The 13318-nt window shown below is 47.1% G+C and overlaps 2 protein-coding genes across 2 annotated transcripts in view; both read left to right on the top strand.

Annotated features, from left to right (window-relative positions):
- The window catches only part of ncf4 (neutrophil cytosolic factor 4), a 20321-nt gene extending 20295 nt beyond the window's left edge, over positions 1-26 (top strand). Inside the window, exon 10 of the mRNA XM_062548473.1 lies at positions 1-26. This exon is cut by the window's left edge and continues 555 nt beyond it. The gene's annotated coding sequence lies outside the window, so the exon portion shown is untranslated.
- A 1938-nt stretch (positions 27-1964) lies between these two features.
- LOC134080110 (cytokine receptor common subunit beta-like) lies at positions 1965-11791 on the top strand. The gene is made up of 14 exons (XM_062536359.1): positions 1965-2076; positions 2388-2550; positions 2731-2851; positions 2981-3156; positions 3724-3866; positions 4733-4877; positions 5367-5502; positions 6055-6212; positions 6885-7015; positions 7134-7317; positions 8667-8751; positions 9276-9354; positions 9586-9689; positions 10941-11791. Exons 2-14 carry the CDS (start codon positions 2451-2453, stop codon positions 11341-11343), a joined length of 1965 nt encoding a protein of 654 aa, XP_062392343.1. The 5' UTR covers positions 1965-2076; positions 2388-2450; the 3' UTR covers positions 11344-11791.
- Positions 11792-13318: the final 1527 nt, after the last annotated feature.

Genomic DNA, 13318 nt, shown 5'->3' with positions numbered 1-13318 from the left:
ATTCACTCCAATTATCAAAATAAAATGTGTCAAATTCATTCTATGCTCACACAAGGCTAATTTCTTTCAGATTGTGTTATTTTACCTTTACCAAAATAATCCCCTCAGAGGTGCACATCGGTGCCTTGGGCTGGTCACATTTAAAGGCCACTCTAAAATGTGCAGTTGCACAAACACAATGGCACAGATGTCACAAGTTTGAAGGAATGTGCAACCGCAGAAATGTGCGTATTTTTGTTTTGAAAACATCACTCTGTAAGAGCCATGCTTACATTTTCGCAAGGATGCCAATTCGGAGCTTAAAATTCCTTACTGATGAGTGTGGGCATGTGCTGGGAATGACAGAGGTGTTTATCTTCACACGGCCAGACGAGACCATCTCACCAAACTCGATAAAGGAAGCCGTCTACAGAGAAACTCCATGTTGCCGCCCTAAGCTTTGGACACAGGGCACTGGGCTGTATCAGAGTAGGCGTCCCTGGTGATGCAGGAGGCGTTTAGAAGGGAACATGGCACAGAGAGGAACCGCACTCAAATGATGGAGTCATCACTTTTGGAGTTGTTGACTTGGCACACGGTGGGGGTTTTGTGTACAGTAATTGTGAGACCCCTGCAGGGGTCCTGGCAAATGCCATGTGATGTATTTCCACATAACGCCCGCTTTCACTTCCAGTTCCACGGGCGCGGGCAGCGCAGGCAGGGCCCGGCACATGCAGGGGCACAGTGCACGTCCAGTCTTGGCCAAGGAGCAGTAGTGGTACAACCTTGGGTCACTTCAACCCGTGATACACTGAATACTGAAAGCGTTCTTTTTTTTGGCAGTGCCCTTTGAGATTTGTAACTATCACTTTCCAACTTCCTTGTTTCATCTTCCCCTTAGCATTCGCTCTTTGGGCAATGGGCCTGTAGACACTCACATCAATATGCAAATATGGATATTTATGGAAAGCCAGATATTTCATGATTCAGATATTACCTGCACACCTGAGTGCAGTCAGAGCCAGCAAAAAACTAAGCTAGAACACCTGTCATGGTGAATTGCCTATGAGCAGAATGCCTGCAGACTGGATGTCGCGCTGGAGCAATAACCTGACAGTCATGAGCAAAGCACCCAGATAACAGCTGACAGGGATCTGGAACACACCAGGGGTTTGTTGCTCTGAGCCCTGAGAGAAACACCTCTGTCACCGGCCACACTGACTAAGGGCTGTAGATGATTAACAGAAATATGAGAATGCATATTGCTTATTCTGATCGCTAAGAAGACCATCCTGTGAAAGGTTAACTTAACTTTGCTGTTGATGTTGTTGTTGTTGTGTTGTTGACAGGAGGGTTTAGATTAGCATCACTACCTTAGAGCGCTGGTTCTCAACCGGTGTGTTGTGAGGCAAAGTCAGGTGTGCCGTGGCTGCATTTTTACTCAGGGTCATTAGTGTTTTTAATGCAGAAACGACACAGATTCGTAATTAAAACCTCTGTCAATATTATATGAGCACATGCGTCTCAGCTCATGAACACTGTACTGAAAGAATATGGGCTTAACAAAATTATCCACCCCTCTTACAGCCTATAATAATGCGTGTGCCATACTTTAAAATCCATGTAGCCTAAAATCACTGCACCCCAAATCATAAGAAGGTGTGCCTTGGCGTTTTGGTTTGACCTTTGGAGTGCCTGATCTCCAAAAGGGTTGAGGACTCATTCTGCCCTTGAAAACGTGATGGGTACTTTTTGGAGTCTGGTGGATTTTGTAGCCTACTGGGCTGCTGCTACTTGAAGTTAAAACACGCCTACGAAGTTGAAAAACAAGTCGTTGGACACCGTTCAGTTTTGTAGTCACATAGAGAAACTAAAGATAGTCTCGACAACCCGAGGAGAAAAGTAGAGGTGAGAGCAAAAAAAAATTAGCCAAAGTGACACCCCGCGATTTGACCAACTAACGCGTCATCATTCAAACGTCACTACAACGCTGAGCCCTTCTCCTATAACGCACACAGAGGGATGAGCGCGTGTCATTTCACGGGGCAGATGCCCCTGAAAATGTGTCCAGGGAGAAGAACTCATCCCTGACTCCAGGTATGCCTCTCTACTTTTGATTACATCATCAGGTATTTGGAAGCCTTACTTAGCCAATGTAATGGTGAAGCCTTGATATCTTTGGTAAGGGTTAATCAGGGTTAGCCTATAACAAATATGTTGTTGTGCTGTGTTGTTGTTGTTACTGTTGTTGTTTGACATTAAATGACACTTTGATGTTATTTCCATATATTTATGTCTAACTAGAATACCTTCAGTAGCCTATCTCTCAAATTATTTTCAGTGTGATAATTAGAATGTTATATTGGAGCACCATGCTTTTATGTAACACTGTCTTCTCACTCTTCCAGATATAATTCTGTCTGAGGTCTTGATGCAGCTGTACACCTCGGGGGCGGCAGTAACTTGTGACCATGTTCACATTGTCAGCATTTGCTGCCTTAATTCCTCCACTGGTTGTTCTGGCCTCTAAATCTCAGCATTGCCAACCCCAGACCAGTCCCTCCTTTCATGGTATTTCATATACCTCAGATCAGAGACACCTTGGATGATTTTGGATTGTTGGATGATCAATAAACATAACCAGATTCTATTAATAGTCTTACTGTCTTATATCTAAATGTGTCATTGTAAGATCAAAGTCTATGTCAATCACAACCAATTTCACCGGATGGTCTCTGTTTCACTCCCCAGAGTCCTCTGCCCTTGCGTCGCTCCAGTGCAGTAATGACTACTCCACACACATCCAGTGCAGCTGGACACGGCCCCCCCACACCCGCCTGCACCTCTTCCACCTGACTGTGTTCAGGAACAGGTTGTTCAGACAGAGCTGTATGAGTTTGAAATCAATCTTAAATTGAATACCTTCAATGAAACTCTAATCTTATTTATCTGTCTGTCTATCTATTTATCCATCCATCTATCTATCTAATTCATTCCAAAGGAGCACTGAGTCCCCCTGTGTGCCTGTTCCTCCTCCATCCCAGGATGCCGAGGGTCACCTCAAAGCCCACTGTCGGTACAACACCAGTATGTTTGTGATCCATGCACAAGACTTCTTTTTCTTCAAGGTTCCTCATGTGAAGCTCCTCTCCAAGACTGTTGACCTTCACAATCAAGGTAGACCTGCACTTGTCTTGCGCTTATAATGGTGTTGCCCTTTAGCAAGAAGATATACCAAGTACTGGACATGCCAGTTGCCAGGTGTATGGCTGGATGCCATAGACGGCTGCGTTTAGGGTATTTCATCTGGTCATTTCAAGCCAGAGTCTGGTGGTTAATCTAGTTACACTTCTTCCTCCCGTGCTTGTGAAGCAATGTTGATTGGTGGCATTTGGTTAGGGGTCAGTCCAAGCCTCGGGCTGGAGTTCTTTTGAGCACACACACTGCATGGAGAACTGTGCAGCGTATAATTCTCCAAATCTCACCACAAGTTTGAATTAGAATCGCAGGCTCTTTAGTATGTATTGTAAGCAAAAGTATGTTGGCATACAAGCCCAAGTGTATTTGTACTATAGAGTTCTTGCAACATTGTTATGCATATCTGCCTACTTGACTAATATTCACTTAATCTGTATTCATAAAACAGTTACAGATGTTATTGTTACTGTTATTTGTGGTAACGGAACATTGTGTCAGCTGGTGAGATTATTATTGTTGTTGTTGTGGTTGTTGTTGTTATTGCAGTGAGAGGTCGTCCACACCACCTGTCTGTGAAGGTCACAGAGGAGGGGCACTCGGAGTTGAGCTGGCAGAGCCCTGGCACCCTGGAGCCGTCCTCATCCTCCACCTACCAGGTGCACTACAGGCACGCCAACCATGAGTGGACCGTAAGTCACACACAAGGAGCGCTCAGTCAAACCTTCTTATACACACTGTGTAGAAAGCAACATACATTTGATGTAGTAACGGTGATATTATCTCAGCCTTTCTGTCCTTATTACAGTATCTCTATCTCAGCCTTTCTCTCCTTATCTTCTTCTTATTGTAACGGGCTACACGCGCACAGCTATATGTGAAAAGCATTTAGTCGGTCTGGTCATCTACTCTGCTCAGTGCTGTCCAGACATCGGCAACTCAGATAGATTTCAGTCGACAGCGTTTCTCTCATGGCCTGCCCAGGAAGAGGATGAAGGTGCTCTCTTTAATGAGTCCCTGGAACACCATCACTGTGTTTTATAGGGTTCCCAGGAGAGGCTCTCTCTGAAGCACAGTGATCAAATCAGTCCAGTCCACGCTGTGCAAGCTATTACTGTCATAGTAATTGGGCTCAGTGATTTTGAAGCTGTTTAAAGGAACGGTGTGACAGGGAATGAGTGAAGTTGTCAGTAATAATGTACAAATCACATATTAGAACAGGAGCAGACCCTCACCCTTATGATTGAATTGGAACAATAATTCCAATCCAATTAGGATTCCAATTGGATTGGAATTATTGTTCCAATTCAATATAGTTTTTGAATTGTGTAAACACACACACACACACACACACACACACACACACACACACACACACACACACACAGATGGATGGACCTGATTACAATACCATCGCCCCCTTCCCTCCCCCCATCATAATAACTGTGTAGGAAATGCTGTGCTGGCTAACAGGAAGGTAAAGTAGTTAGATAGATCAATCTGAGAGGCTGTTCAGTGGTGTGTGTTGTGCTCCTTGTCTGTCCTCGTCTATGTGCAGGAGCTGGAGGTCCACGGGCAGGAGCTGCGTCTGGAGGCGTCTGCGCTGGTGCGCGACGGCAGGTACGAGGCCAGGGTCAGGGCCAAGAGCCATCAGGGCGTCTGGACAGAGTGGAGCCCCCTGGTGCACTGGAGGCCTAGTGAGGGTGAGCATTGGAACAGAGGGGACGGCGGTGTCTGGTGTCTGGGTGTAAGAGGAACCATCCGGTGGGAGATGGAAAATAACCAAGTGATCAAGTGATTCTAAGAGTGACGGAGAACCGTCACTACAGTTGAGCATGCGCTCTGACGGCCATACCAACAGGCCTGGCTCGTGGTGTTATGGTCAAGCTGCACGTTCCCTGCAGACCCGGGTTGAAGACTGGGTGGGGTCACTGCTCTCTCCCTTCGCTACACTAAGCGTTAATGCTTTCTGTGTGCTGCTGGTGTAACTTGCTGGTGCTGGTCTTACATTGCATGGACTTACAAAATCTATAGCGATGGTGAGGTTGCTAAATGAAACTGTGTGGCATCATTGACCTCACGTTGTTGGAAAAATAATGAGTTATTGAACGCTTATTTCTGTATCAAGGCATGTAATGTAAAATAATGTTGGTGTGTGTGTGTGTGTGTGTGTGTGTGTGTGTGTGTGTCAGCATCTCTGCCAGGTCCCTCCAATCTTGGCTGTGTTGTGGATGGCGAGAAGAAGGTGCTCTGTAGCTGGGAGGCACACACAGACCTTGCTCAATATGTCACCTACAATCTGTCCTACCGCATCAACCCCACAGCACAGTGAGTCTCTCACTCGCTATGTCTCTGTCACTGTCTCTCTCCCTCCTTCTCTCTCCCTCCCTCCCTCCCTCTTTCTTTCTCTCTCTCTCTTTCTCTGTCACTCCATCTCTTTCCTCATTTATTCTCTCATTCAGTGAACAAAGGACTGCAGAAGTGTATTTTTGTTGCTCAAGAAACATTTAATGACATGGTAATGATAAGAGGAGTGATTTGTATGGTAATGTGTGCGTCCCACAGCCATAAGGAAGCGGCTGCGGCTCTAATGACAGTGTGTCCTTGACGTACAGTTCAGTTTAAAGCAGCCATCCATCTGAGCTGTGGCTCCGCCTCCGTGCATTGTGTTATTGCTCTGTCACTTTAATGCGCCCTTATCTTTTTTCGAGGGAGATAAAACTAGCACATCAGATTAGATGGTCTTAATTCAATCTCACACTCTCCCTCTCTCACTTGTCTCTTTCTTCCCTCCCTCCCTCCCTCCCTCTTCTCTCCCCCTCTCACACACACCTCCACCTCCTCCCCCCTTCCTTCCCTCTCGTCTCCGTTCCCTGACAGGCCCCGTCAGTGTTGTCCCCTCCGCCCCCCCGGGCTGCTCAACAGGACGGCTCCAGTGCTGGGCTTCGGCTGCACGCTCCACGTCAGCACGCCCAGGTCCCTCCACCTCCAGCTCAAGGCCGTCCCCATCAGGAGAGAGTTCAAGTCCCACAAGCACAGTACGTTTACGGCCCTCTGATGAGGGTTTGGTTGCATTCTAAGTAGTGCTCCATTAAAGCTAATCATTTATCACTTGCTCTTAGTGTTTGGGAGTGTGGTGGTGAGGGCCAGATTGTACCGGTGCTGCCCCCCTGTGTCCATGTTGTGTATTGTGAGCTGATGTCCTGACACTGAGTTGCTTTACATCTTACATTTATTCATTCAGCTGACGCCTTTGTCCAAAGTGATTTACAGAAGAGATAGACGTTAGTGTAGCAGTAAATACTCCCTTGCGCTAAAAATAAACCAGAGAATGACAGTTCAGAATCAAGTGAAGCCAAGGGACTTAGAACAGAGGGGTAGACGGGACAGAGATCACTTTTATTTCTGTAGCACACTTAACAAACAACAGCAGTTGACCCAAGGTGACCCCAAGAAAAAAAAAATAAGGCAGAGCACAGATATATAAATACTCAGGGCCTCACAGTTGAATTAAGTCAATAAATAAAAAATGGAACTTATAATGCAATCAAATACTAAAAGGATACATAGTTAGGCTAACTAGTATGGGCTGTTAGTGGTGTGGGCGGTAAGTGGTAAGTTAGTGGGTGCAGAACCAGAGATCACTTTCTAGTTGATGCCTGTTTGTGGATGTCACCATGGATACCTGACATGATTGATGTGTGTCCTAGTCCAGCCCCCCAGGCCCACTGGCGTCCAGGTGGAGGAGAGGGGGGACAACTGGAGACTGACCTGGACTCCGCCCCACCTGGCCACTGTTCCCATCGCCATGGAGATTTACTACTGGAGCGCTGACGCACCGGTAAAGAAGCTCCTCTCGGACGTGTAGAGTTATGATGCCACTGATTTACTCTCTCTCCTAGTTGTGGTGTCCAGCGTCCCTCCTCACGGTGTCCCTCCTGTCCGCCATCTCCCCTCAGGAGGCCCGTAAGTCCTTCACTCTGGAGGCGGACACAGACTCCCTGTCCATCCCCACTGCATCACTACAGCCCTCCACGCGCTACAGCGCCCAGGTCCGCGCACAGGTGGACACCTCGAGGAGTAGCCACTACAGCGGCTATCCCTCCCTGTGGAGCGAGCCTGTCCACTGGACCACAAGCTCAGGTAACCGAGCAACACCCCTGATATAACCTCTGCACAGCACCTCTAACTGACACCTGAGTCGTATTCTTAAAGCCACACACATATTGCGGGGTTCATCAGAAATGTGCAGTTGAATGAAGGCGCTGGCCGTATCAGAGTAGCCGTCCGGTTAGCAGGAGCTGACCCCCAGCTGCCCAGCTGTGAGGAGAGCCAGCGCTGATCATCTGTCCTCTTTTTTGTGTTTTAATCAAGGCCTCTGCTCCACACACTTGTGTTCAGCTCCATGTGCTCAGGGCAGCCATCTGGCAAACAGCAGTGAGGCAGAGAGAGCAAGCAGGCAGGCAGGGCTGAGAGCAGAGGTGGGGTGCTGGTGCCACAGAAGCAAACAGCATCAAACCTCAGGCACCACTGCTGTGTTTAATACTGATGTGGCATACTGTACACATACACATGTGGTTTTACAAAATGACCATTTCATGTACAATACAGGACCTTTCGCCACAGTGACTGTCATACTAAGGCAGTGATATACAATGGTCCCCACTAGTGTAGCTAAGTCTGAAAAAAAGCTAAGTAAAAAGTATTGTGCCCCTTTAGGGATAACATTTGATAAACACTGCAACCCTCTGGAAAAAAGTCTTGAATTGTCTTTGTGGTGAGGGGGGCAATATGTGCAAACCTCATGATAGAATAGGCCCATACCTCAACACAAGAGTTTAGAACAGTACATGGCCTGAGTACATATCGGCTTTAAGCTTCATTGCAGTTTGTGTCTGAGTTCAGGCGAGTACAGGGCTGAGCTGTGTGGTCAACACAACACAACACAACACAATGCATACTGTGAAGTGACTGCAGTACGACTAACTTGTTTTGTTCTCTATATATGGGTCATTTGAAAAAATCAGCTGATTATCATTGAAATGTTGAAATGGTGGGCCAGATCAGATTGTGTATTTAGCATTTATGATTGTCTTTAAATAGAAGGTAGTCAAGGTACTGTAGAAGGCATCTGTCTAAGCCAGGAGAAGAGAGTGAGGGAGAGAGAGAAGAGGGGTGCTGGTGAAGGACAAGGAAGAGCAGCACTGAAATGGAGGAATTATGATATAATTAGAAAGCACATACTTAACTCAATCCCTTTTCATATTGTGCATGACTCATATTCTTAATTAGTCCCCTCATTACCATGTGTGATATAAACAAGGGAACATGTGTGTTTGTGTACAGTGGAATTAATGCAATCTGCTCTCAGAAATGTCTCATGGTAATCACTCTCTTTATCTTTCTCTCCATCTCTCTCTCTCTTTCTATCTCTCTCTCCATCTCTCTCTTTCTCTCTCTCTCTCTCTCTCTCTCTCTGGATGGGTGGGCAGTCCTGTGGTCAGCCTTCATGATCTCATATGTTACTATGGCTGCCTGTGTGTTTGTAGCAGTCTTTCTCCTTTACATCTGTCAAAGGTAAATACACAGCACAACAATTACATACAGTATGTATTTATTTTACAGACACGTCCAGATAAACACACACATATTGCATAATGAGCACATACGAACACTGCACACAATATATACTGTGCACACAGACATAGAAATTACTGTATGACAGATAATTATAATTCATGGATTATGGATATTATGGATTGTTCCGGTCCTTAATTATGATTGGCTGAATCACGTTCGATGCGGGGTCTTGCCAGGTATTACTGTATGTGGTGGCTATTTTAGAAAAGCAATAAGCCAGTAGTAGTCTGTAGGTTACAGTGATTTTAGAATAGCTTGTGCACCACCCAGCGGATCTAAAATCACTGTAACCTACAGCCTCTTGGGGCTTATTGTTTAAATATGGCATATTAATTAGTAGTAAAAGAACATATAAATTATCAGGATGTGATTTTCCATACAGACATCTCATACAATCTTCCCCTTACTGTTTCTCTCTCTCTGTCTCTCACTCTCTCTCTCTCTCTCTTTCTCTGTTTCAGGAGGTTCAGGCAGTGGGAGGTATCGATCCCTACACCTGTCAACAGCAAAGTGCTGAAGGACATCTCAAAAGGCAACCAAGTGTGTCCCCTATATCAGGAAAAGCTCTTTCTTTGTGTATTAAGGCTGTCTGGATACTGTGATTTCTAAACATGTATCTGTATGTGTGTGTGTGTGTGTGTGTGTGTGTGTGTGTGTGTGTGTGTGTGTGTGTGTGTGTGTGTGTGTGTGTGTGTGTGTGTGTGTGTGTGTGTGTGTGTGTGTGTGTGTGTGTGTGTGTGTGTGTGTTTGTGTTTTCTCCCTCATCCTCAGAAATCCCAAGTCAAGGGGGAGATGACCCAGCCTGACGCAGACGACCCCCACATTCAGCAGGCCCACATCATGGAGCCGTGTCTGGCCCCAGACGTGCTCTCAGAGTAAGGGCACGAGCAGCTCACAGGGTGGCCCTGTGGCACACACCCTCACAGGCTGCCACACACTGTGTGAAATATGTAGGAGATTGTTATTGTCTGGACTGGTTCTTAATTCACACAGTCTATATAAATCTTTGATCAGCTTGGCACATCTAACCAAACAAAGCGCAAGCGTTCTCAAAACAATAAAGTTCTGTTGAATTATTTAGCAGATGCCTCTACCCAAATATGAGACAGAATTGGAATGCTTTGCTGTGTAAACTCACATGAAGTGGAGCGTACAGTAATTCATGGTAGTGAACAGTAGTGGATAGTGGGAGTGGATGGGTTCAGGCAGATGGGCCTCTACTACTGTGGGGTTGAGCTCTGAAGGCAACAGTAAAAGACTTGACTTGAAATACAAGCTACCACAGCTCGTAGACCAACTACTGTAGTCATAAATGTAATGAATGCTTACTGTGGCACTGTGGTCATAAGCAAAGAAAGGGTGTTTTATCGTCACAATATGCTGCATTTCATTTTTATGCGTTTTGAGAAAGATGGCAGGGACACGGCATCTATTCGTGGGATGTGTTTTATCTACAAGCCCACAGCCTTGGTCCCCACTGCAGACAGGGTTAGGGTGTCAAATCACTCCTTCCATCACATGGAGAACACAGCACATCTGCTGGATCCACTGCTGTTATGTGTGTGTGTGACTCAGAGTGATGGCTGTCTTGACCCTGCTCACGTCAATTAATGAGTCAGTGAACTTTCTTTAGAATCTTAGTTGTACTGTGGGAAAAAGGTCTCATCTGGTTCCATTTGATATAAATAGCATGTCGCCGAGTCATTTTAGGCCTAACCTCAGTGAGACCTCAGACATCAGTGGAAAGGATCTGCAATGCACAATGCAACATGTTTTGCAGCATAACTTCAAGGGCTCAGGTAACTGTTATCAAAACATTAATTGTAGTCAGGATGAAGGTGTCACGTTAACAGACAGACGAAAAACACATTAGTGACGTGGGGATCCAGGTGTTCGGCCTTGAAACTCAAATCCTCCGCGGCAACAACTTTGTTGTGATGCAGCAAGCTGCAGCACGTCCTTTAAGAGCGGCTGCGTCATCATGCCCCTCGCCTGCCGCCCTCTCCTCCTCCTCCTCCTCCTCCTCCTCCTCCTCCTCCTCAGCGTTCGCTCTGCTCGGATGGTGGGAGTTGTCCTCACTCACGCCTCTGCTGTGCTGTGCTCTGTTCTCCCTCTCTTCCTGCCAGGGAGCTGGACGTGTCCACTTCCTCCTCTCCCACCAGGACCTCGGCGGGCGTTGGGACAGGAAGTATCTTGGCCGTGGAGGAGGATGACTTGTACCAGCCGGTGCCCTGCCGCGGGGTCACCGCGGACAAAGCGCCCGCCACGTCGGCCCAAGGATCCCTCGCATCAAAGGTGTCTGAGTTGAGCTTCGATGACCTCTACATGGCCTGCCCAAGGTCAAGGGCCTCCACAGTGACGCGAGGAGAAGTCCTCTCAGAAGTGGTGGCCTGTCCATCCCTCTCCTCCTGCCCTGACGACTCTAATCACAACTGCATGCCAACACCAGACATATCTGTGACCCTTCCAGAAGTTTCTGCCCAGCCTGACTCCCCCTTACCAGCAGCAGAGCAGCATCCTGCTCCTTGATCACGCCACCGTCATGCTCTGACCTGGGAACAGCAAGCAAAAAGAGACTTACTGTAATTCCAAAGGAACTTCATCGAGAGAGACAATCAAGCTGATGTTATCACTTCTCTTGTAATGCCATCTTTGTCCAGCAGAGGTAGTTGTAGCCCTTTGAAACCTTTGCTCAGCAAACTGTGTCTGTGCAGTAATAAAGTGCCTCGTTTAGATCCTAGACCTAGCTTGACTGATTTTCTTGCCGTATCATTCAAATGAGTTGTTTGAATTCATGATTTTTTTACTGTGCTGCTTTGAACTTGTTGTGCCCAATGCTCCCTTTAATAGTCTCAAGCAGTGCAGTGTGAATACACTGTGAGTCATTCTGAATGGAGTTAAGTGATTCAAGCTTATTTTGAATATCCTGCAATTACATGGTATTCAGTGAATTCTGCCTTAAATAAAAACGCCTATCGCTGCATCCGCTGTGACGGTTAAAGTTGTTTGAGAGGTTGTCGGTGTGTGTGTGTGTGTGTGTGTGTGTGTGTGTGTGTGTGTATGTGTGTGCGTAAGAGAGGAAGCAGCTGGAAAACAAATGTCAGGCTAGTGTTGAGGGATATAGATGTAGGGTGATACTGCTCTATATACCAGCATCACCTCACACACTCACTTTCTCTCTCTCTCTCTCTCTCTCTCTCTCTCTCTCTCCCTCTCTCTCTCTCAGACACACGTAGTATACATCAACACAGGGAAAGATGAGATGCCATTCACTTTCAAAACATTCTCAGTAAGTGTGTATGTCTGCGTTAGTTCCGTACGCCACTATGCCCTGATGTGTGGTGCTGGTGCAGGCCTGAGCGGCCCTCTGATGTGGAGCTCCTCGTCTCTCCCTCTCCCTCTCACCCCCTCCTCTTCCTCTCCCTCTCACCCCCTCCTCTTACTCTCACTCTCACCCCCTCCTCTTACTCTCACTCTCACCCCCTCCTCTCCCTCTGCTCACCCCCTCCTCTTCCTCTCACAGGGACCTGCACCAGGGCACACGTGTCAACTCCATTTTACACTTACAGTGGCAGAGTGGGACTTGTGTGTCTGTGTGTGTATTTCAGTGTGTGCATGTATGTCTGTGCATGCCCTTGTACGTTCTCTCTCCCCTATACACACACACACACACACACACACACACACACACACACACAGATCTACATCTGGAGAGGTGTTAAACAGCTGTGTCTGAAGGAGCCCTTCAGGATTGATCACCTAGCTGCCCCTCACCGGCCCCCTCCCCTGAGCCTCCTCTCTGTCAGGCTGCTGCGCTCTCCTCCCCCCGCGGCTCTTCTGTTGTTCACTCTACCTGCGTCCACCGCCTCCCATATAGCCATAGCCTCTCCATAGTCTCCATAATCTCCCCTCTCCCTCAGTCTGCCTCACCTTCTCCTTCGTTCAGTCATTCAATTATTTCTCTCTCTCTCGCTCTCTTTTTATCTCTCGCTCTATCTGTATCTCTCTCTCTCTCTCTCTCTCTCTCTCTCTCTCTCTCTCTTTCCTTACATGCACATAGCACACAAGCACAGGTGCTTTCCACCTCAGTATTGCTTGCTATTGATGATAGGTCTCCATTGCTCTCCATCCTCCCACAGAGAGCTGCACTGACGGCCCCGATCTCATCTCACGCTCTGGGTCAGTCGTCCACTCGGACCCCCTGGACCTGTACTGCCGCTGAAACAACCTTCAGTCCAGGAAAGCGAGGTAGGAAAATCACGAGTCACACAGCCATACATTCCTGCCCCTCCCCAGTACACACACACACACACACACACACACTAACACACACACACACACACACACACACACACACACCCTCATAACACTTTCCTACAAAGACTACACTACTATCATTTCTACTGTGTCTATCTCACCCCTTTGGCTGTGATTTGTGATCATGACAGGGTGGAAGAGTGGCAGAGCTAGACAGAGCGAATGAGTGTGTGTGTGTTACACGGGT

The sequence above is a fragment of the Sardina pilchardus genome, chromosome 1 (genome assembly GCF_963854185.1).
Source record: "Sardina pilchardus chromosome 1, fSarPil1.1, whole genome shotgun sequence".
Classification (NCBI taxonomy): Eukaryota; Metazoa; Chordata; class Actinopteri; order Clupeiformes; family Clupeidae; genus Sardina; species Sardina pilchardus.
This window is presented reverse-complemented; position numbering and strand designations above follow the sequence as displayed.

What these genes read in the sequence shown, in the direction of transcription:
- LOC134080110 (XM_062536359.1), top strand. Translation starts at nt 2,451, where the DNA reads ATGTTCACATTGTCAGCATTTGCTGCCTTAATTCCTCCACTGGTTGTT. An exon ending in TGTTGACCTTCACAATCAAG is followed by an intron (nt 3,157 to 3,723) that starts GTAGACCTGCAC and finishes TTGTTATTGCAG; the next exon opens with TGAGAGGTCGTCCACACCAC. An exon ending in ACGCCAACCATGAGTGGACC is followed by an intron (nt 3,867 to 4,732) that starts GTAAGTCACACA and finishes GTCTATGTGCAG; the next exon opens with GAGCTGGAGGTCCACGGGCA.